The sequence below is a fragment of the Barbus barbus genome (assembly GCF_936440315.1).
Source record: "Barbus barbus genome assembly, chromosome: 33".
Taxonomy (NCBI): Eukaryota; Metazoa; Chordata; class Actinopteri; order Cypriniformes; family Cyprinidae; genus Barbus; species Barbus barbus.
Genome location: NC_136761.1, coordinates 21,724,208 through 21,747,598, shown reverse-complemented (window position 1 = coordinate 21,747,598; position 23,391 = coordinate 21,724,208). Strand labels below are relative to the sequence as shown.

The following is a 23,391-nucleotide window of genomic DNA, read 5'->3' as shown; positions in this document are numbered from 1 at the left end:
GTGTTAAATGAATTATTTCAGTTATTTTATCAAATGTATTATCTTTTCTAGTATGCTTTTATTTAGATTTTTTTATTATATATAATACATTTTAATAAAATAACTGAAAAATATATTTAAATAAAATAACTATTAAATTGCAAGTCATGTGACTATTATCTGACAGAGAACTGTAAACAGAGAACTGTGAACATGTAAATGTGTTGTTAAATTTCAAGAAATAAATAAAACTACAATAGATACATTTCATAAATTGAAATATTAATTTTAAATTTGAAGGGGAACGCAAAGGAGTTCAGCTGACAAAAAAGTTTGGGAATCCCTGTTATAGGCAATTTAGGTCAGTGTTAATATTTCTTCATGAAGAATAATTACTATGAGCACTGAGAAGCTTTCATGAGAGCCATTTAGTTATAGAGGCTTGCAAAGTGCTAGATAGACCTGGGCTCCTAGCAGCTGATCCTCCTATCTTCACATGTACAACCAATAAATCAATATCAAATCTAGCAGGAAGCCAGATGGCCTCCCTCCAGACCCCTTGACATAGTGGGTCACAGGCCTCTCAAAGCCAGCATGGCTACTGTAAGCCAGACCAACAGAGAGGAGCCTTTGAAGGCTTAGACATTCAACAAAGAGGCTATGAATGTCTAAAGGGGACAAATAAGCTGTTACGACTAGAGTCAGATCAGTGTTTGTGTTTCTCTGAACATCAAAGGCTCGAGACTGTTTGATATGCAGCCCCCACACCTTGATCCAGAGCCGGGACAGGTAATGGGGTGGAGTAGTCCATTGAGTAACAAGGAGGGGGGGCTTGTAGAGTCCTCCTCATAGGTCTTGCTGTAGGGCACTCGATTCAGACAAAGAATCTTTTAGGGCCTCCGACTCCCTACGGAGCAGTTGGCCCCATCTTCTGCTCACGGCTGCGACCTGTGCCAGGGTCTGGTTATATGGGCCTCTCTCTGGTCCTAATAGGACTTATGCATGCAGTGTCTGGTATTGGTACAGATAAATAATAAAACAACCATTTTTTTATTATATATATTCTTGTATCACATGGTAATACTGTGGTACATTGTAAATACCTTGGTGCTCAAATTCCATGGTACTTCCAAGACCACCAGTAGTACTGGTGGTCTTGGAACTTTTTTCCTAGTACTTTTTTCTCTTTTTTTGACCATACACTACCATTCAAAGTTTAAGGTCATTAAGATATGTAAAAAGGTTTTTATAAAATTACAAAAGATTTAGATTTAAATTAAATGGTGTTCTTATGAATATTTCTATTAAAAAAAAAAAAAAAAAATTCAAATATTATAAAAAATAAAATATTAAGCAGCACAGCTGTTTTCAGCATTGATAATAGCAAGAAATGTTTTTGAGCAGCAAATCAGCATGTTAGAATTATTTCTGAAGGATCGTGTGACACTGAAGACTAGAGTAATAAATGCTGAAAATTTAACTACACTCATCTAACACCTTCACATTAAACATAATCTAAACTGACTTTAATAAATGGTTAATGTTATTGGCTTTTCTTGGCTACATCTGGATACTTAAATTTGAATCAAAGGCTACTTTCGTCATAATTAAAACAATAGCACATAATGTTGGCTTGTAAATCTATTATAAGAAACCATTTTTCCAAAAAACCACACTGCAGTATGCACCAGGATTTAGCACAGATGATGTCGCAATTTTAAAAAGCAAGACCCCAAAAAACAAGTTAAACAGTAGTTTGACTGAATGGCTGTTCACAGAGGAGTGTGAAATGCCAGCTCTATGGTGAGGTGTGACTAGGGTGAAGGGGGCAGCTCTGGCCTTTGTGTAACTCCCAGGCTGAATGTGTGGCAGCTATTGTTCAGGCACGACCGCCTGGCCTCTCAGTCTCTCTCCTCCACACCTTTGTCCAGAGCTGCACGACCACTTCCTTAACCCAGTTCAGTACAAGGTCGTGACATTGCTAACTTACCCCTGTACCGTCTGTGCTGTCTGCACATCCATAAATGCATAAATATTCAGTCAGGCTGACTTTGAAATACACTTGAGGACCTACCGGGTGGGGGTGGGGGGTATGAGCTCTATTTAGCTGAAATTTTAATGGTAGAAAAATTATACAAGATTGGATGAAAATAAGCTAAGGAGAAAGATCAAAATTTTCAAATTTATAGCATAATAAACAATAAACTGCATGAATCACTTCACAGAGTGACTGAGAGTTTACATAATGTGCTTAGATTTACAATGTTGAATTAACCCCCCTGTTAACCCTAATGGGCTCTTCTATGTAACTGTGAAGACACAGGTCAGTCTGGTCTCTTTCTCTTGTTCCAAGGCCTTATGAAGGACTGTGAAGAATGAAACCCTTTCTCTGTTGATAAGAAGAGGAAAGGCTAAAGTGCTTAAAGGCATGGTATACACAGTTTTGTTACTTTGATGGAGACCGAGTGAAGAAGGAGGGGAGGTATATCGGCTGATAAAGATCACCATGAGTCTTTGATCTTTAAGAAACTGATAAGATGTTACCAAGTGGCATGCTGGGTGGACAAGCAGGCCCACATGACAGGTACAAACAAGCAAACACAGCCCCAGAGGTCTACAAGGATTGCTAGATACCTACAAGAGGAATGGCAGATGGGCAATTAGCCATTTCGATTTGGAGTGAAGTGGAGTGAAAAGTTAACACAGCACACTTGCCTCACTGAGCAAAGTACTTTAGATTTATATTAGATATGTTATGGATGAGTAGAGAGCATTATTTATGACTTAAAACACTGGAGATCATGTTTCCATTTACCTAATGGAAATAATCTAACTTCCTTTTTAGCAAAATCAACTTTCCCAGAATTTAAGGGCAAAGTAAGAACATGCTTCACCAAAATAGCACACTGAAATGAAGATTTTAAATACATTTGCGCAATTTGATAGCTGAAGATTGTTAAAGTGACACTCGGGGGTGGGCTGTGTCTGCGTGCTCCCTAGGCACTGATTTAGGGCCTGCATGTGGATGCCAGACAGAGCCTGAAGTCTGGGGGTGCAAGCTGCAGCCTGAAACAGATGCCTGGCTGTCTGGTCAAGGGAGGAGGGGGGTCTGTGTTGAATAAGATGTGGGGAACCTGTGGAGTTAATGTTCTTTCATTGGTCCTCCTAGCAACAGAACTATAATATTCGCTGCACCTGCACCAGGTCTGTAAGTGTGCATGTTAAGAGAAGAATGCAGGATGTTACAGTGGATATATATCTGTGAGTACACATGTGTATAGGTAATTATGTGTATTGGCTTGCACTCATTATATAGTGACAGAAAAGAGAGTTCATACACACATTACATCAATGATAATTAAATAATATAGCAAAGACTTTCTTCTTTTAATAACAATGCACTCTTGCAATCTACACACGTAAAACTATAAGAAAAACATGCTTTGTATTACTAAAAAAGTTTGGACTGGCCATCAGTTGAGGACAACTAATGAATAGAATACAATAGAATAGAATAGAATATAATAGAATAGAATAGAATAGAATAGAATAGAATAACGAATAGATGAATAAAATACAATAAAATATAATTTTAAAAAATCAAATCAAATGCAATGGTCATCCATCCAGGACAAGCAGTCTGGAAATAAATAAAATAATCTGTAATGGACTGACCATTCATCCAGGACAAGTGGATTTGAAAATGAATGGATGGATGAATCAAATCAAATCTGTGGTGCATTGACCATGACAAGAAGTTTGGAAAACAAATTGTTTTTTATAAACAAAATAAAATAAAATCTTTATATTAAGATTCAGTCTTAAGCATTGAGTCTAATTCCTGTTCATGGCCCAATGACAATTAAAAGAATTAAGACGTAAGAGCCTTCATTATCAGTTCCCTCCTACAGACATCAAAAGACACATACAGTGAGAGTGCAGCTGCCCTGGTGGTGTGACTTTCTTCTCTCACACTGCTGTTTGTGTTGAGGATGTTTACCGATCCCAGGAAAGACAAACAGGTTCATTCTTATTTGTGGGAGTTGTTCTCAAACAGAGGAGCCAATAGGACGATTCAGCAAAAGGGTCAGTCTGTTACTCATTGTTGCCATTGTTGTTTTTCGTTTCCTTTCACGTTGGCTGTGTCTTCATAAACACAGACGTTCCCGTCAACAGCCAGGGTCACAATTGGAATGTTTTAGAATACAGTGGCTATACTAATGCAGGAAAATTAATTTCTGTTGTATTCACATTTGATTAATTGTATTGTACCATTATCAGATCCCACTATGGTTATAAATGCCAATCAGATTATAGATCAAATAAAGACTGTACATTGAAGGGTTTTTAAAAATATTATTTCTTCTACAAGTTACATAACTTACCACAGCCGCGATGACAAGCTTTCACTGTCAGTCATCCATTGTGAGTGTAAACATCTGGGGACAGCTGCACAAATGTGGCACTCGCACAGCTGATCTCTGCAAAAGAAAACAATTTTTTTTTAGCTTGCTTTTGATAAATCAATTTAACTTACATGATGTTTGTACATCACTCTGTGTATTGTTGCTGGACAACTGTACAAGCTCACACAACAAGGTTTACTACCAATGACAAATATAAAAAACATTTATATGATTCACAGCAAACCCAGCTTTTGTTTGCCATAATGCCTGTATGCTTGACCTTGATTCTTTTCTAATGAACACTACTTAGTACAGTTTTTTGAGGAATGGACAACATTACGTAACAAAGAACAATGATTGGTTTGATCAGCAATAGCCTTTGTTTGCGCTGGACTTACAGGGGTATAAATCACAGAGGGAACAAGCCTCAGCGCAGAGGTTTTATGAGGGGAGACTTCCCTTGCATCCTGCAGGGGGTAGAAGCCGACACTGTTCAAGTGTCAAAGAGCTTTTAACTGGCAGGATCACAAACAAAGAATTATTACTTTATTGGACATCATTTAGGAAGACATTTTTGCACAGGAGAGAATAATTAACACGTAAGAGTTATTCTCTTAAAATTATAGTTATTATCAAAAGTTTAATTTGAGATATACTCCTGCTGGGTTGACAGTTGACGAAAACCGCTCGGAGAATATAGCAAAGGTCCTTGCATTTAATTTGTTAATTATGCATCCATAAAACAATTATACATGAACTATTTGAACGAGGACTCTTAACAGTTAGACAAGTGCATTATACTAAAATGAATGATGCCCATACAAGTGTTGTCTGAGTTCAGACTTCAGCTATTCTCACAGCACTAATGAATTGCTGACACTAAACAACACTATTGTCAAAACATGTGGAGAATGCACAATATTTATAGCTAAAGTCATACAGAAGACACATAAAATGGACTGCAGATTAACCAAAGCCACATAAATGAATCCATTAAGATTTTGTGTACATGGGAGACTGGGGGTAGTTGTCACTCGCTTTTTTGAATTACAGTAATATTAGGAAATTACATTTTTAACTTAAGTAAAATAAAAATGTCAGTATCAATTTTGTTATAACAGTTTAGAAAACAAGTGAGCACAATAAAACTAACTGGAAAACATCCAGACAAGTGTCAACAATATAGGCTAATAATGAAGAAAGTTTTTAACTGAACTGTGTTCTCAGGATGAGGGTGTTTGTCATAAAGTCACACTGTTATTGGGACTGTTTATAAGTTGTTGTGTGTTGTATAATTAGTAAGTTTATCAAATGTAGGCCTATTGTAGCTATGCATTTGTTTCTGTATTGTATATTGATTGGTATGCATGCACACACTGTCCCAACACTGTATCTTAAATTGTTGGCCAATAATTTCTTTTTCCATTTTTTCCTCCCGTTTCATGATTTTCTAAGTATTATTTTAACGTGTATATACGGTTTCTGTGGCAACTTACCCCATACAGTGTGACAAGCCCAGCCACTGCAGAGGCAATAACTTACTATGCATTGTATAAACTTTATAAAATAAAATAAAAACGTTTAAAAATTATCCCGACTTAACATTTATATTTCACAAATGCAGTATTTTCCCCGCGTTATACGTCTTTGCACCTGCACGCCACGCGCTGAGTCCAAAGGTGAGTGTGTTCTCTACCTGCGCGAACTTCCTGTGAAAGCGTCAGATCCGACTTGTTTGCCTGAAACTCATGCTGGTTGCGTCGCCTACGGTTTATTAATACCTGCCGTGTTTCCCAGTTATTAAAACATGGGAAAGGAAATGATGAGACGCTCATATCTTGGAGCTGAGACGGAGTGAAGACAGTTTATGTGTTATATTTCGACAGCGTCTTTGTTTTATTACTTCCGGAAATCCTCACAGGTAAGATTAGTTTCGGTCTTGAGCGCGAAATACTATTTTCTTACATAAGACACTAATCTCACAATATTTGCGTTAACTTCTTCTGTAAACTACTGTTGTTGCCTTATTGTCATTGAATGTGAATAAATGAAGGTTAAAAGGACAGTAAAGCGAACATTACACCGCTTCTTTCATAGGTCACCTGGAACACATTGTAGGTGTTTTTATCAGGTTGTGAATATAAAGGTAACTAGGCTGAGTTAAACAAAGAAACACATGGGTTATCTTTACCCAACATGTAATTCAAGGGCACTCTGGTGTCCGGGTTACCATCAGAATCTGCTGTCAGCTGATTGATGAATGATTTATGGCTTCTTCTTTCTCGTGTGTCGCATCTACCTGCAACGTGTAGGTCAGACCGATTTAAAAAGGTTAGAAAAGTCAAATATTTTATTGGCATATGTGGTATTAAAATAAAACATATTGTATGTTTTTAAAGCATGCTGTTAATATTAGTCTGTGACTCCATAAAAAGGTTAAAGTTACCCCCCTAGAGAAGGTGGAGTCTCCTTTCAGAATAAACAACTGCAACAGAGCTCCAAAAGTAAACAAATATGATTCATACTTTTTGTGTCCCATTGAATGCTTGTGGTTTGTATTATTTGTTGATTCCCTTAGAAGAGAAAGTGTGTTGTTCAAACTTGTTCTAACATTACATTTCACAAACATTCTAACATATGTAGGTTATTTACTTCTAGTGTTATTTCGGTCTTGTACAGTATTACTTTCTTCTTCCGTGGAACACAAAACAAGATGCTGACAGCGTACAGATGAGGTGAAAGTGAATGGTGACTGAAGCTGTCGTTCCCTATCATTATGTCTTCGTATTCCTTTTGTGTTCCACAGAAAAAAGAAAGGTATGGTATGATATGAGGGGGAGTAAATGATGAAACGGTTTTCATTTTTGGGGGAACTGTCTCCTTAAGAATTGAAATGTTGATTAGAGGCAGTGCAAGTATTAGAGTAGACAATGTTTAATCAGCCTTCTTGCTTGTTTCTGTTGACTTGGAGGGCAGTAAAGAAAATTCCAGGTGACTATACAGCAGTATACTTTCATATTTTCCAAACTTAGTCATTCTGTCGGGGCTGCACCATTGCCCATGTATTCATTCTACAAGGGTGTGTCTGAGGGAATGATTCATGGCCCCTGCTGGAGTTGGGTAGGTGAGAGCATTTCAGACTAGGTGTTCATGTTTTCTTTGATTTACCATTTGTTCTGTAGGCGGTGGACAGAACAGGAATAGTGCTAATTTATGACATTAGCACCCTGGTAATCCTAACATCTGGAAACACTATATGGACTTTGAAATAGTCAATGTTCAGTGACTCTTTAGCACACAAACAGGTAAATTACACATTGTGTACTCAGGGAGGTATGTGGACTTAGATTTGTTGGGTTCTGTAGTGGAGTTCAACCTTGAGAGGTTCACAAACTACATCATTATGGGACAGAAGAGATTGACAAAATGAGGCTGTGGGGTGAATCCATCCATCTTAGCCAGGGTCACAGCTTCAGTGGGGAAGTAATTCTAGCAAAACATATCACTGAGCCTTAAGGTTTGGTGTTTTAGAACGTTTATCAAGGCTGCTCTTAGTTTGTGTTGTTTAGTAAGGCACTTTAACTATTTACTGCGCATATTTACATTCATTGAAGGGTCCCAAATCATGTCTTATGAGGAGAATATTGTTATATATAGTCAGCTGGTATCATTCAGTGCACCACAGTTGCGCCCTAGAATTGAAGTGATAAATTTTACACTAGCAAGCATCAATTAGTTTTTTTCTACAGTGTGTAGTATTAAACATCCATGGGCTGCACCAATATTAAAATTCTGGTTGGTTGTTTTCATGTTATGGCCGGTATTAACATTCTGTACTGTTTTGTCTCTAAAACAGTAATTAAACTAACATCAGGTATTTTAAATACTGTAAGTGAATTTATGCATCAGAGCGTGATAATGTACAGTATGAAAATAGGATATTTTGATATTAGCTAAAAAATTACATTTAGCAGTGTTATTAAATTATAGTGTTTTTAAAGCTTAACTTTAAGTAAGTGTTAGATGATGGGAAAAATAATGCTAATGCTAAAATAGCAGAATTATATATCAATATTTACTCAGAAAGATAGATAGATAGTTATGAAGAGTTCAGATGCAAAAGCATCTAAGTGCTATTTGAAATTTTCTTCTAAAATTAGCATTTTTCTTAGTCTCCTATGTGTAGGTTCAGTAATTTCACTTTAATGGCAATGAATAGTTTCTTTTCATTGCCATTAAAGTGAAATAACTGAACATAAACTTAGAATCCTGAGAAAAATGCTAATTTTAGAAGAAAATTTCAAACGGTACTTAGAGGATTTGCATCTGAACTCTTCATATATATATATATATATATATATATATATATATATATATATATATATATATATATATATATATATATATATATATATATATATATATATATATATATATATATTATAAAATATACTACTGTATATGTATCAGGGGTTTTCAAACCTGGCCCCCAGGGTCTACAAGAGAGGGTTTGTGGAGAAGTTTACATAAAACAATGTTGAAAAAATATATATATACATAACAAAAATAATATTAAACAAAATAAATAATTAAAAACTAATTATATTTTTAACATTAGAGTACTATAGATAGAAAAAAGTGTAATGGAACAGTAAATATTGCCAAATAAAATTGTACATGTATAATATACATTTTTTACATTATAAATTGGGTCTTTATACATAAAATGTGATGATGGGAGTTTCTTAATCATATTCAATAATATTGGGGGTTTGTTGCATCTAAAAGCTTGCAAACCCCTGATATATATTATATATCACCACCAAATCAGCTTGTAATCCCCCCCCCCCCTTACAGTGATAAATTCATTCTACTTGACTTGCCAATGATTTAATGCAGTGCAAATCATTTTTTTTGGGGGGGGGGTTGATTACAAGCTGATTTGGTGTTAATTATTACACTTGCTAGGTTATGTCCATTCAGTTATCAGTAGCATATGAAGGAGGTCAGTGAGTAAGAGAAATATGTCCTGCTTGACCTCGGACAACACACACGCATAACTCACTGAATAATTTGCCAGAGGTTGAGCTTGGTTCTTTGAATGCTCTGCTTGCACTAGTAACACATCAGCAGTCTACACTCCCCCTCGTCCTCCGTCACACACACACACACACACACACGCGCTCTCAACCCCTCCTCCTGGGTCGACACAGCCGGACTATGAACGCTTCCCTCCAGTCTGTTGAGGTCCCCTTTAACTGCATGTTCTTGCATACACACAGTCACTCGCTCAAACACAGTGTGTCCCTAGTTGAGATGACGGGCTCTGGTTTCAGTCAGGCTGCAGGCGGCCAGCGCAGCTGTTGGGCTTGAGTTTCTTGTTTTCATGCAGTGGCTGCTGGGAGTCTGACTGCACTGCCAGCATCTGAGGTGGGTTGGAATAATGATTGAGATTTATTACCTCACATTCATGGCGGCCACTGTGTTTGTTTTGCTCATCCATTGAAGTGCCGGTTGGTAATTGTTTCATTGTATTATTAATTGTTTGAATTGAATCAGTGGTAGTTTTGGTGTAGTGTTATCATTATGTATTTATAATATTATAATTCTAAATTCTAAACAAGAATTTATTATAGTGTTATTATGAGGGTCACTGACATATGAGTACCCACAGTAAATAAAAAGAAGAATCTAATTTAAAAAACATGCACTAAATTGATGTTGGTTTCGACATCGACACTTTTTCAAGATTATATTGAAATTTTAAAATATCATGTTTGACCAACTGAAAAGAAATTACTTACACTTTGAATGCATGTGGCTACTCATTTTAATCTTTTTTTCCCCAAGTAAAACATATTATTCAAGGTAGGGATGTAACCATTCACTCAACTCACGATTTGATTCGATTAACGATTTTGATTTCACGATTCGATTTTCTCATGATTTTTTTTTAACAAAATGAGATTCAAGACAAATTATACAGTAATTGAAAAGGTGTCCTTTTATTAGGCTATTGCTGCACGTTTCTTTGTGAAATTGAAATATTAAAAAACTAAATAGAAATTTTAAAACAAACATGTTTTAATGTTTAGTGCTCTTTCCATTTAAAATTGGAGGCAACCATTGCATTTTAATCATGATCTAAACAAAGATGCAGCATACATACAGCATGAGAAATTTTTAATCTCTGATATGTTGTATCTTATATCTACCCCAGTTGTATCTCGATTTGTTTAGCATCTCAAACGATTTGAATCGTCACATATTTTAATCGATTATCAACCAGCTCACGGTTCATTGTTACATCCCTAATTCAAGGTTAAATTAGTTTTTTGTTGTTATTATTACTTCATAATAATATTATTGAATTATTAATTCATAAAATATTTTTGAGTTTTCAGGAAGTCACACCACATGACATCTCAATGTAGATGGATTTAGTAGAGATTATGTGGCTCACAGAGGGAAGTGGCTCATTACTGATTGGGCATTAAATCATTAACAACAAGCTTGTAAGCTTTCTACACTATTCATTCTGAGTTCTTGAGTTCTTTTTTTTCTGGGCAGCTGCTTTGTTCACCCTAGTAGGTGATTTTGACTGCTGCCCTCCTGTCATTTCACAGAGCTTAACCCATTTAATGACTTGAACAGTGATAGTTAGCCAAACTCAGATTGCTGTTGTGGAAGGAAACTCATGGAAACGAAGCAGCTGCAGCCCTCTTCCCATATTGTTGTGGTTAAGTGGATCCATGTCATTTCCTGTCCAGCCGGCATGAGCCAAAAAAGAATGCTTGACGTGAGCTTCGGTTTTCTTTGTTCTCTTTTCCAACAGAAACTTGGGTGTAGATGAAGCGGCTAGCAGTTTGTTCTCTTTCTGGATTGGAAATAGTTGATTGCTTCTCATCTGATGAAGCTGATGTAGAGTTTGCAAGCTGAGAAAGCGGCATAAGCTCTCCAGCCCTGCAGACGTCCAGCTTAACTTCTTCAGGCCATGACGGAGCCCAAGGCGTCTCCACCGGCGGGTGGCGTAACGTGGGCGCGGGTGTGTAAGGAATGTGGACAGTGTCATGATGGTCGGGACAGTCACCTGTTTGAATATCAGGACGAGGTGGATGACGAGCTGGTGTGCCACATCTGCCTCCAGCCTCTGTTGCAGCCCATGGACACGCCGTGTGGCCACACGTACTGCTTCCACTGCCTAAGCAACTTCCTGCACGACCAGGACTTCTGCCCGGTCGACCGCCAGAGGCTTCAGCTACAACAATGCCGTGCCTCCAGCCTGCTGGTGCGCAACCTGCTGGACAAACTGGCCGTGCTGTGCCCGTTCCGTAGCGAGTGCCAGCAGAACATGCAACGCTGCGAGCTGCAGCCTCATCTTCACAACAGGTTAGTGCGTGCCACCAAGGATATGTTTACCTTTCACTAGGGCAACATGGCATAAAGTCAAAGAGATGTAGACATCGATAATGCAGATGTCATTCTGAAGAAATGAAATTATATCAGTTATGAGAAGTCAGTGGATAAATATGCACATGTAGCCTTTTAGAAAGCTGCTGAAAAATTTGTGGAATTCTACTTATCCAGGTTTCATGTGAACAGAGAGATTTGAGAGAGCTGAGCAGGATTAAAGAATAGACTTGAGTGAACCATATGACTGGCTACTGAAAGAAGAGGGAGACTCTCTTTTACATAATGGAGTTAATTAGGAATTACATGAGTGATTACTATAGAATGTGAGCAGATAGTTCAACCTCGTCACCTCTGCCAGGAATGCATGGGAGTTGACGTGTTTAATTTTTGCCTGTTTAGTTAAAGGATTTAAGCGGTATTAAGTGTTTAATACCGATTGTTTAGTTGCACAAACTTATAGTTTCTACAGTTCAGTAAAAAATTTAGAATTCACTAAATGGTTGATTCACTGAATCCAAAGCCATAGTATATGATATAGGTGATATGGTATGGAAAAAAAGGAATAAAACCCATGACTTTGGTGTTATTGCTCTACTGTTTAAACTTTTGGAACACTGCATGGAATGACCATGTGCCTCAGCATTCATCTCCCTTACAGGTTTTCTTTCTGCCATTTTATCATATTCTTATCTTCTGTGATGTAAAGCATGGTCTAAAGGTTGATTGGTTGATAGTTCACGTGGTCAGGGACAGCCCAGTGTAAACACAGAGAGAACAGCTGTGGGATGGGGAGGGAGGTGTTGACATGGTGAAACTCAGACTAGACCTGATTCTGCTCTTTTTTTTCTTTTTTTTCTTTTTTTTGACCTGTACCATCTCCATCCCTGCAATGCAGTAGAAAAACCTGTTTGCGTCTTCATCTGCATAGCTCCTCTTTTTTCCGTACTGAGAATTCACACTCCCTGAGCATGTTCATCTTTAATAGATAAATGCTATGTAGCTTTGCACCGAACCGATTAAGCATTGATTTGTTTTTCGCTGCCGTTTTCTGCTGACTCCTGAATATGGCAGACCAGAGCAGTAATCAGCATTGGTGCGCGTTTAGGATATTTTTAGTTACTGTTGCTGCCATCTGGTAATGAATGTCTTGTAGGTTAATTAACAGCAGACCACTGAGTAATGATGCAGAATTCTCTCTGACTCAGTGTGCTCCAATTCTCTCTTTCTCAGATGTCCTGCATTCAGACGACTCAGGGAAGAGGCGGAGAGAAAAAAGAGACCCTCCTGGAACGAGTTAAAGGGAAGCAAATCAGATGGAGATTTAGCTGATGCCAAGTCTACCCCAATCACGCGCACAGGTCAACTCAGTGGACCCTCAGAACCTGGACTGGTCAATCCGGCCTTTGAAGAGGGTGAAGATGGTATAGCAGCACTTTCTGTTTTTCTTGTGCTCCGTCTAACAAATATTATTACATAACCCAATGAGCATTAGCAGATCCATGTCTAAGTATTTATGATATTCCAGATTTAATTATATGTGAATAATTTTATGGAATATCGGTACCAAAATGGTTATCAGATAACATTGCAAGGTATTTTTTATACTGTCAGTATTGGATATTTAATTGTTCCTGCATAATTCCCCTCCCCTAGATTAGCTTTGCTCTCATCTAACACCCACTTAAACATAATCTTTAACATTCTGTAGCAAACACACACCATCACACAACAAATAAATATCACAATAAATATAATTGTTTTTTCATTTTATATAGCATTTAAAATTAATTTAGCTTTTAGTGTTTTATTTTTAATAAATTTAGATAAAATATATTTAATGTTGGAAAATAATTATTGGTTTATTGATAATGGCTAAACATTCAAAATTGCTGTCTCTTTACATATATCATATTTGTATTATATAATATCTCTTTTTCTGTACTCTATACCACCTGGTAAGGATTAGATTTAGAAAATAAAGCACATTCTTGTTTTTTTTTTTGTTTTGGTGAATTACGGTGGTAACATTTTGATTTGTGGTAGTTCAGGAGTAAAGGTGAGAAGAGTGTAGCACAGACGGTGAAAAGCTGAGGAAATTGATTTGCAGCTGTGTTTACTTTTAGGTAAACCAAAACAGATGGAATCTTTCATGTGGCCCTTACTCTTGTGAGTAGATGGCTGAGGAGTGTCAGGATGTTATTAATATTACAACAAAATAAATTATGGCATTAAAACCAACAATCGTTACCGTCTGAGAACATGTACATTCATGGAGATTCACATAAACTTTTTTCTGACTTAAGCTCTAAAACACCTGGGGGGAGTCTGGACGTGTTATCTGGATTAATGGAAATACTGTTAGTCATCAAGTCACCTAGCAACTCTCTTAATATCTCATAGGAATATTACATCATACATTTGTGTGCTTCCCTGAATAAATGACTCATTCCAAATCAGCCAAGTGCAAACTGCTTGCGTTACTGCCATATGTTGAAGTACTTAGTTTTTAAGCATTTGTAAATCAGGTTGCTGATGGTCTTTTGGTTTTCCAGATACCCCTTTGAGGTCCAGTCTTGTGGCAGAGGCGACTGTGGTGGAGCTGTTTCGAGAGGATCCAGACGAGGATCTGGGATTGCGTATAGTAGGAGGGAAGGACACACCCTTGGGCAACATCGTCATTCAGGAGATTGTTCGTGATTCACTGGCTGCACGGGATGGCAAGCTGGCTCCTGGAGATCATATTCTAGAGGTGAGGCATATCTCAGCTTGCCATGCAGTTATGTTTGTTTTTGTCAATCGCTATGGATTTGAACCCATTAGATGTTTTCCACTGGTTTTATCTCTCTGAATCTGTCTTTCTATCCAGTTCTCATGTTGTCAGTGTACACACCCCAGCGTTATTGTTTACATTGCAGTCACATCTCTGGATAAAGGTCACAAGACCCTGCTTTCCCAAATGTCAGGCAATTTCCATTGGCTGGCACATTATTGACCATATAAAAATGTAGCTGTTTTCAGTTGAGTAGACAAATTCTGTCATAGGACATGTATCAAAATAGGTTTAGTTCAATACATACTGACCCACTTTTCACAAGTTTTCACTAATTGGTCATATTTAGCTGATTTACAGTTTGTTTGTGTAGTTCCAGAATGGAAGATGGAGAAGAGTCATTCTCATCTTAAATTTGAAAATTCAGATTTCATTAAGACTGATTTCAGATAGACATTAAAGGGGCATTCAGTAGTTCTTTAGCTAACGTAAGCATCGCTGTTCTTTGAGTACTTTTAAGTATCGACACCACAGCGGTGTTAGATTTTCCACTGCCACCTGTCAATGTGGATCAGGATTTTATTACAACGAGACAAGTCAGTTTTAGAGCATGGTCTACTACACACTAATTAATTATTTTACCTGTCCCAGCAAAATAGAAGCAACTTGGTCTCAGTCATCAAATCTTTCCACCGTGTTTATGCTCGGTTTTTGTCTTTTGTAAGTCTTTCGGTCTTCAGCTTAAGACCTTTTTTGCATCTTTGGCCATAAAGATTCTGATCCTCTTTATTTAATCTTGTAAAGCACGATAAGAAGTATTCCATTGTCTAATTTTTGCTCTTCACGTCAAACAACACTGTTCAACTAGTGTATCTATCTGTAGATGCTGCAGCTAGTGAGTACGAGCACTACCTTTTAGTGAAACACAGTGGATCAAGTAATTTCAACACGGCGAAATATGTAATTAAAACACTTTGTACAGTCTTCATCCTGTGTGAGTAACACTGTTCAGATGACTCTTCACAAAAACACAGTTTATGTTTTATTTGTAAAACATTTTAACATTTAACTAAACTACAGAATTCACCTTTAAAAAGCTCAGTTAAACGATAATGCTTCTCAATTACAATTCAGTTCAGTTAAGCAAATTTACATTCTTGTTCCCACAATCCTACGCTCTCCTAGGATTTCTGCTCCTGGCCATCCTGGAATGCAATGCCTTAGTAAAGCGAACCAGCACGACTGGCTTCACATTCAAATTCAACCTTGAGTTTTAATGAATGCCTCCAGCTCGTCTTCTCTGAGATCATATATATGGAAATCTGAATGAGGTCAACCCTAGAATGATCTGTATCCCAAGCTGAGCTTCTTTGACTTTTTTTTCGGGAGCTAAGGCCTATAAAGAGATCTGTGGATGGCTTAGATATCTTATTTCTTGAAATGGGATCTCTCTTTTCCCCTTCTGGTTCAACACAGCATTGATTATCACAAAGGGCTGTTCCAAGCCTCAGACAGGTAGATTTTCTCTCTCTTTTTTGGGTCCCGAAGCATAAATAACAGCATTATTTTAGGATCTTTTAATATGGTGTTCTTTAGAGAGAACAAAGCGTACTGGTTGAAACTAAAATAAATCTTAGACATTAATCTGAATTCCCACATGAGCTGATATCAAGGCAATGCTTTCACTTTATGAAGGAAGACCAAGTACAGACTTTAACTCCTGTTTTAGTGTTGTTTTAGCTTTTTAACATGACTCATAACGAACCTGAATGACTCTCCAAATGATCTTCATAGGAGTTAGGTGTAAATCACCTAATCTATTTTCTAAATGCATATTTTTAAACTTATTGGAAATGATTCATCCATACTTGTTTTAAAATGAACTTGTAATATATAAAATTAACTAGATCTTCCAGAGAAACTACAGACTTCTCTCTGGTGGTGTATACCAGATTTCTTCGATCATTTAATACACACAAACCCCATCCCTTTCGTTAGCATGCGTTTAGAGCTGCCTCTACACAAACAATAAATGGTGGACAGAACCAAGTCCCTGTCTTGACATTTATTTTTTCTGTATTTGGTAATCTGTTTTACTTGGCTGTATGACACAATATAGAAGAAAAGATCTGTGACTACTTTCATTGCATTGCGACATCAAACTAACAGTAAGATCTTTGCAGGTCAATGATGTCAGTTTGGCATCCATCCCCCACAGTCGTGCCATCGCTGTGCTTCGGCAGTCATGTTCCCGCGTCAGGCTAACTGTCATGCAGGAGAAGGGCTTCAAGCCCCGGCCTGAGCATCTTGTACAACCCTCAGCTTCTCCCCTGTCACAATCACCCAATCCCAACCAGAACCACGGCACCATCATCCAGGTCACCCTGGTAAAGCGTGAGCGCTCTGAGCCGCTGGGCATCAAACTCATCCGTAAGTCTGAGGAGCCAGGAGTCTTCATCCTGGACCTGCTTCCTGGGGGACTGGCTGCAAAAGATGGCAAACTGAGGAACAATGATAAAGTGCTGGGCATTAATGGACAGGACCTGAGACATGGCACCCCAGAGAGCGCAGCTCAGATCATACAGGTACAGACGGACAGCACAAACAGAATCGCTTCAGAGAGAAAAAGTGGATGTCTCAAACTGCTATTAATGCAATCTGTTACTTTTAAACACTAGATTGAGATTTCAGATTTTATAGTAAATGTAAGTGATTGTTATGCTCTGTTATGTGTATGGCAGGCATGTGAAATGCGCGTGAACTTCGTAGTGATGAGACTTCCTGATCTCTCGGAGGAGGGTGGTGAGGGCCAGAGCAGAGGAGCCAGGAGGGTCCCGGAACTGCAGTACTTCAAGCGACGATCTGAATACATGAAGGTAAAAAGCGTGCTTCCCAAGCCCTAAGCATAATGTTGACAGGTTTAAAGGCACAAATAGTCGTAGCTGTGGCCTACATGTATGTGACCCTGGACCACAAAACCAGTCTTAAGTGTCAGTCTTTCAAAATTGAGATACATCATCTGAAAACAGAATAAATAAGCTTTCCATTGATGTATGGTTTGTTAGGATAGGACAATATTTGGTCGAGATACAACTATCTGGAATCTGAGGGTGCAAAAAAATAAACAATATTGAGAAAATCGCCTATGCATATTACTAATCAAAAATTAAGTTTTATTATATTTACTGTAAGAAATTTACTAAATAACTTAATGGAACATGATCTTTACTTAATATCCTAATGATTTTTGGCATAAAAAGAAACATTGATAATTTTGACCCATACAATGTATTTTTGGCAATTGCTTCAAATAAACCCATGCAACTTAAGACTGGTTTTGTGGTCCAGGGTCACATATAAATCAAATGTATAGTATAAAATGTAGTAAAAGCAATAAAATTATAAAATGCTGTTATTACAAACTAAAATTGAAATAAAATTACAACTGTTTTCAATTGTAATATATTTGAAAATATGATTTATTCTTGTGATGGCAAAGCTGAATTTTTTCAAATAGCCATTATTCCAGTCTTCAATGTCACATGATCCTTCAGAAATCATTCTAATTTGCTGATTTGCTGCTCAAGAAACATTTATTATTATTATCAATGCTGAAAATAGCTGCTCTGCTTAATGTTTTTGTGGAAATTGTGATACCTTTTTTGGATTCTTCATTCAAAAGAATGTTTGCCAAAGAATAGCATTTATTTGAAATAGACTATTTGTATTGTCTTTACTCTCACTTTTGTTCAATTAATGTGTCCTTGCTGAATAAAAGTATTAATCTGAACAGTAATTTATACAACACTGGCATTGAGAGATAGACATTGATTCAGCAAGTCAGTATTTCACACTTTCAATCATGAATTATGATAGCTTCATGGATTGCAATGTGTTAAATTCACATGTATTGTAGTGTTTTGCATATTTTGAGGTAGTTTATTGTATTATGAGGTAGTTACAGTGTATTCAGACCCCCTTCACTTTTTTTCAATTTTATGTTGCAGCCTGAAACTACTATTGTTTAAAGGTGTTTTGTAATTATAGACTCGTTGGCAAAAGCTTGGTTGCTGCCTGCACATGTGTGCGTGCGAAGTGACTTTTCACCCAGAGACCAGTCACACCCTTCTTTTGTGACACTTCCTCACCAGCTGAAGGCTGAGGCAGCAAACACAGGCTGGGTAGTGGGAGATGAAAGCAGACGCCCCCTCTCTCTCTGGGACTCGTCCCTGATCAAAAGGCTGGGGTGCTGCTCTCTGAGCTGCTGCAGCCACTGTGTTTGTTTGTAGCTGGGGATCAAAGCTGGTGACAGTTAGCTTTCACCTGTGGAGATGAAGCTGGAGCTCACGCTGGGAGGAAGGGCCATCCTGCTGGGTAGGAAGAGGCCGCCCCTCCCCCACTGGAGGTCTGGAAAAGATGGCTGAAAGGAGAGCGTTTTGCCACAATCTATGAGTTATGATGGCAGCGTGTCAGAGCCACTCACATTAACGCATCTCTCTGCTTCGCAGCAGGATCTAGGATGTTTGTTTTTACAAATGTTTTCACCGCAGGAGTCAGGCACATGTCTTTCACTTTTCACCCATCCCCCAAATACAGACCTTTTCAAAACACTATTATTAATCATTAAGCACTCTTACATGCAGTTACAATGGATCTGCAGTAACATTTTTGCATAGTTGAAGTTCAGTCTTTCAAGTATACATGACACAACTATAACCATACTTAAATATTTAAAGGATTAAAACATAAACTCTGTCTTTCATAGCATGCTCACAACGCAAGGCCAGTTGTAGTCTGTTTACTGTGTGAATGCTAACTGTTCAAAAGTTTGGAGCCGGTATGATTTATTTTTTAAATAAATAAATCAATACTTTTATTCAGCAAGGATGCATGAAGTGACTGAAGTATTTTACATTGTTACAAGAACAAAATAATTTCAAATAAATTCAAGAATATGAATAAAATGTATCATGGCTTTTACAGAAGTATCAAGGAACACAACTGTTTTCAACATTGATAATAGTAATAAATGTTTCCTGAGCCTCGAATCAGCATAACAGGAATAAATTACAGTTTCAAAAATGTTAAAATAAAAAAAATAAAAATGTGAAGTAACTTCTGTTTCACAGTATTACTATTTTTACTGTATTTTGATCTAATAAATGCAATTTTCACATTTTTATTTGACAAAATTACTGTTTTTACAGTTTTTGTTTTTCAAATTTGGTTAGCATGAGACATTTCAAAAACATAAAAAATATTTTTTGAAAGTTATTGTACATAGTGATGAAACCAATTTACAATCACATTGCATATCTATATCTGATAGTCCAACTATGCCAATAACGGCACTGGCACAGTGTTTACATGACTATTTGAAAGGTGCATATACTTAATTCATCTGTTGGAAAAATTGCTGTTACTTTCATCCTCATTAAAAGAGTTCTTTTGACTAAGTTTGTATTGTTCAAGTTGTTTATTGTGCCATTATCTGGATTCAGGAGCCTCCAGTTGGGTTCTCCAGTCAAGAGAAGACAGTGAGTCTAAAGAAGGAGCCTCGACTCTCTCTAGGCATCACCATCGCGGGTGGGAGAGACTGCCGCAGCCGTTTGCCCGTCTACATCACTAGTGTGCAGCCAGTGGGCTGCCTGCACAGAGACGGCACAGTCAAAACAGGTCATTCTCCTCATGACTCCATATAAAATGCTCTGCTCTGAGCGTCATGTGCAATGCTTGTGTTAACTGTGATGTCATGGCTGCTGCAGGTGATGTATTGCTGAGTATAAATGATATCGACCTGACCCATCTGACCTACAATGAAGCGGTGACCATCCTAAAGACTCAGGCCGCTCAGAACACAATAACACTGCGAGCTATCCAAACCTTTGCCGAGGAGGAGGAACAGGATGGAGAATCCAGCACCAGAGAAGACATGGAGACACTGGAGGGACCCAAAGAGGATGACATTAATTGGGCTCCTCTCTGGACCCGCTGGTTGGGCCTGCCCAGGTACAAATTTTTATGTTGAGATATTGATCATTGAGTGCAAAAAAATCAAATTTGATGTCCTGTTCTATAAGTTTTGGGCAGTATATGACCGTATGGCCTTAAACATAAGCAAAATTCATAATTTGACTATCTTTTTAATCCCAAGTAACATCCACTGGTGTCGTGATATTATGCTGATGAAGACCAACAGTGAGAGCTGGGGCTTCAGTATCGTGGGAGGATATGAGGAGAGTCGTGGCCAACAGCCCTTCTTCATTAAGACCATAGTGCCTGGAACACCAGCTCACTTTGATGGACGCCTCAAGTGAGTCTCCTGTCCTCTTGAACAGCATTACCATTCAAAAATTTGGGATCAATAAGGTTTTGTTGTTTTCTAAAGAAATTAATTATTCTATTTAGCAAGGATGCAGTATGTTCAGTATGAACATCCAAGGATACTGAAAAAAAGTAACCGCTTCCACAGAAATATGAAACAGCGCAAATGTTTTAAATATTTAAAATAATATTTAAAGAAATGTTTCTTGAGGAAGAATTGGTGACACTGAAGACTGGAATAATGATGCTGAAAATTCAGCTTTACCGTCACAAGAATAAATTATATTTTAAAATATATGAAAATGGAGAACAGTTATTTTAAATTGTAATAATATTTCACAATATTGCAGGTTTTACAAATAAATTGAGTCTTGGTGAACATAAGAGAAACAAAAACATCTTGCGGACCACAAAACTTTTGATTGTTAGTGTAGAAGTGACTTAAAGGGATAGTTCACTCAGAAATGAAAATTCCTCATCTCGTTTCAAACCCATATGACCTTCGTTCATCTTCAGAACACAGTTTAAGATAATTTTGATGAAATCTGAGAGCTTCCTCACTCTGCATAGACAGAAATGCAACTACCACGTTCAAGGCCCAGAAAGTTAGTAAGGACATTGTTAAAATAGTCAGTGACATCAGTGGTTCAACCGTAATTTTATGATTGACAGAATTTTCATTTGGGTGAACTATCCCTTTAATTGTTGTATTCCAGTTGTCATCATTGACATTTTCTTGAGTGCAGCGAGTTTGCCTCTATAAAAGGAGTTGCTTTGTTTATTGACTCCCTCGTGCTCTCTTGCAGGTGCGGCGATGAGATTGTGGCTGTGAATGGAGTCACTACAGTTGGCATGAATAACTCCTCCTTGATCCCAATGTTGAAACTGCAGAAGAACAAAGTCACATTGACCGTGGTCTGCTGGCCTGGCAGCCTGGTTTAAAGACTAGCCTGAACTCTATCACTGTTACTGGATCCACCACTGGATTTTAAGTTGATGCACAAGTCTGTTATTGGAGTAGAGATGTCTCTTCTCTTAAGAAAAAGGTGAAAAAGAGAGGATGTCTGTTAACAATCATTGACCCAAGATTTAAAAGCAAGCCTAAAGGTTGATATTATTTAATCCACTCTAGGCATTAAGTGTTTCACAAGTGTGCATTGCTCTTTGTTGAGCTGTAATGGTGAAAAAGTGTGAACTGCACTTGCGGGCACTGGACAAGCTTGACTTCCTGTTTAAAAAGAAGTTATTTATCATGCCACTTGCCTGGGTGTATATTTTAGAATGGAACTTCTTGTTTCCATATATAACCAGTAATAATCTTTTAGAAGGTTTATGATTGACATCAAGTGGTCAGTAGTGAGGTAATAAATACGAGTAATTATCGAGTAAAATACGAGTAATTATCACATTCTCGTATTGATGGCCGCTCTGATGACATTTTTACACTGTTATATGTTCTGAGAATAGTTACACTAGTGTAAAACTATATAGTTGCTGTTGAGGTGATAGTATGGACTGTTTTGTAAACCACAGCTTGGCTTGTTTGACACATTTATAAGAATGTATCTCTTGGGTGCCTTGGATATGAATATGTACAAACACTGATCCACACCTGCCTTAATTGCTTGTATACCAAAAATGCCAATTGTTATCTTTGGCCTTTCATCAACTGTAGAATGTTTATTTGCCTCTGATATCTGTATGTTCAACCCTTTTACTTTTTAATGCATTTTATTCAGTTTTAATGATGTTCTGTTTTTGGACAAGCACAGCAAATGTGAAAGGGTTGTTATGATGACAATAAAAAAATGTTTTATTTTATTATATCCTTGTTCTAAGCAGTAGATCTCAATTTCATCTGCCAGAACAACAGTGGCTTCAACATTTTAACCTTGTTTGGATTACAGTGTTTCTTTTCACTGTTACTCAAGAGTTAATGCTAAAGCCACATATTTCACTCCCCTTCCACATCGTTCATTATAGTCCCTGTGGGATTCCCAGGCAATATCTGCGGCTTTGCCCTGTTGAGTAACACACCATTTGAGCAGTTTGAAGGGCGAGCAGGCCACGTGCTGACACACAGGAGACCTGTGCAGGATGTAAATCAGCCCTGTGCAGTTTGAATTTAAGCCTTGAACTATGAACCAAGGATTAAAAGGTTTTAAATCCTGCTGACAGGCTAAACTAATGCAATCGATTGCCAACTGTTAAAGACAAACATGAATGACGTGAGGTATTCATTGTTCAATTGGAATTTGAAGTGAAATGATAATGTTATTTTATGGTCATGATGTTAAACGCTGATGGTCTATTTGAAGATGAGCGAAAGTCAGCAAACACCTGCTGAGAATGTAAAATTTGGTCGTGGCACAAAAGGATATTTTGTTGATTTTAACATCGACTGTAATGCAGATAGCATATTTCAGAACAGACTAAAAAAACATTATTAAAGGCTAATGTACATATTGCAAATGCAGATGACATGTACCAGGACATTCT

At 37.5% G+C, this 23,391-nt stretch overlaps 1 protein-coding gene across 2 annotated transcripts; it reads left to right on the top strand.

Moving 5' to 3' along the window:
* Positions 1 to 6,102: 6,102 nt before the first annotated feature.
* On the top strand, positions 6,103 to 22,723 carry LOC306852941 (ligand of Numb protein X 2-like). Of its 2 annotated transcripts, none has more exons than XM_079390057.1 (10): positions 6,103 to 6,306; positions 11,221 to 11,774; positions 13,029 to 13,219; positions 14,351 to 14,547; positions 16,752 to 17,153; positions 17,310 to 17,444; positions 20,070 to 20,244; positions 20,334 to 20,577; positions 20,723 to 20,881; positions 21,699 to 22,723. In XM_079390057.1, the coding sequence occupies exons 2-10, from the start codon at positions 11,380 to 11,382 to the stop codon at positions 21,832 to 21,834; spliced, it is 2,034 nt and encodes a 677-aa protein (XP_079246183.1). In that variant the 5' UTR covers positions 6,103 to 6,306; positions 11,221 to 11,379; the 3' UTR covers positions 21,835 to 22,723. The 2 variants fall into 2 exon arrangements, with proteins under 2 accessions (XP_079246183.1, XP_079246184.1); XM_079390058.1 differs by lacking the exon at positions 6,103 to 6,306 and adding an exon at positions 9,592 to 9,815.
* The last annotated feature ends 668 nt before the right edge of the window (positions 22,724 to 23,391 follow it).

Coding starts and splice junctions, on each gene's coding strand:
- LOC306852941 (XM_079390057.1), top strand. CDS start 11,380: ATGACGGAGCCCAAGGCGTCTCCACCGGCGGGTGGCGTAACGTGGGCG. Junction 13,220..14,350: donor CTTTGAAGAGGGTGAAGATG/GTATAGCAGCAC, acceptor TTGGTTTTCCAG/ATACCCCTTTGAGGTCCAGT. Junction 20,882..21,698: donor CACTTTGATGGACGCCTCAA/GTGAGTCTCCTG, acceptor GCTCTCTTGCAG/GTGCGGCGATGAGATTGTGG.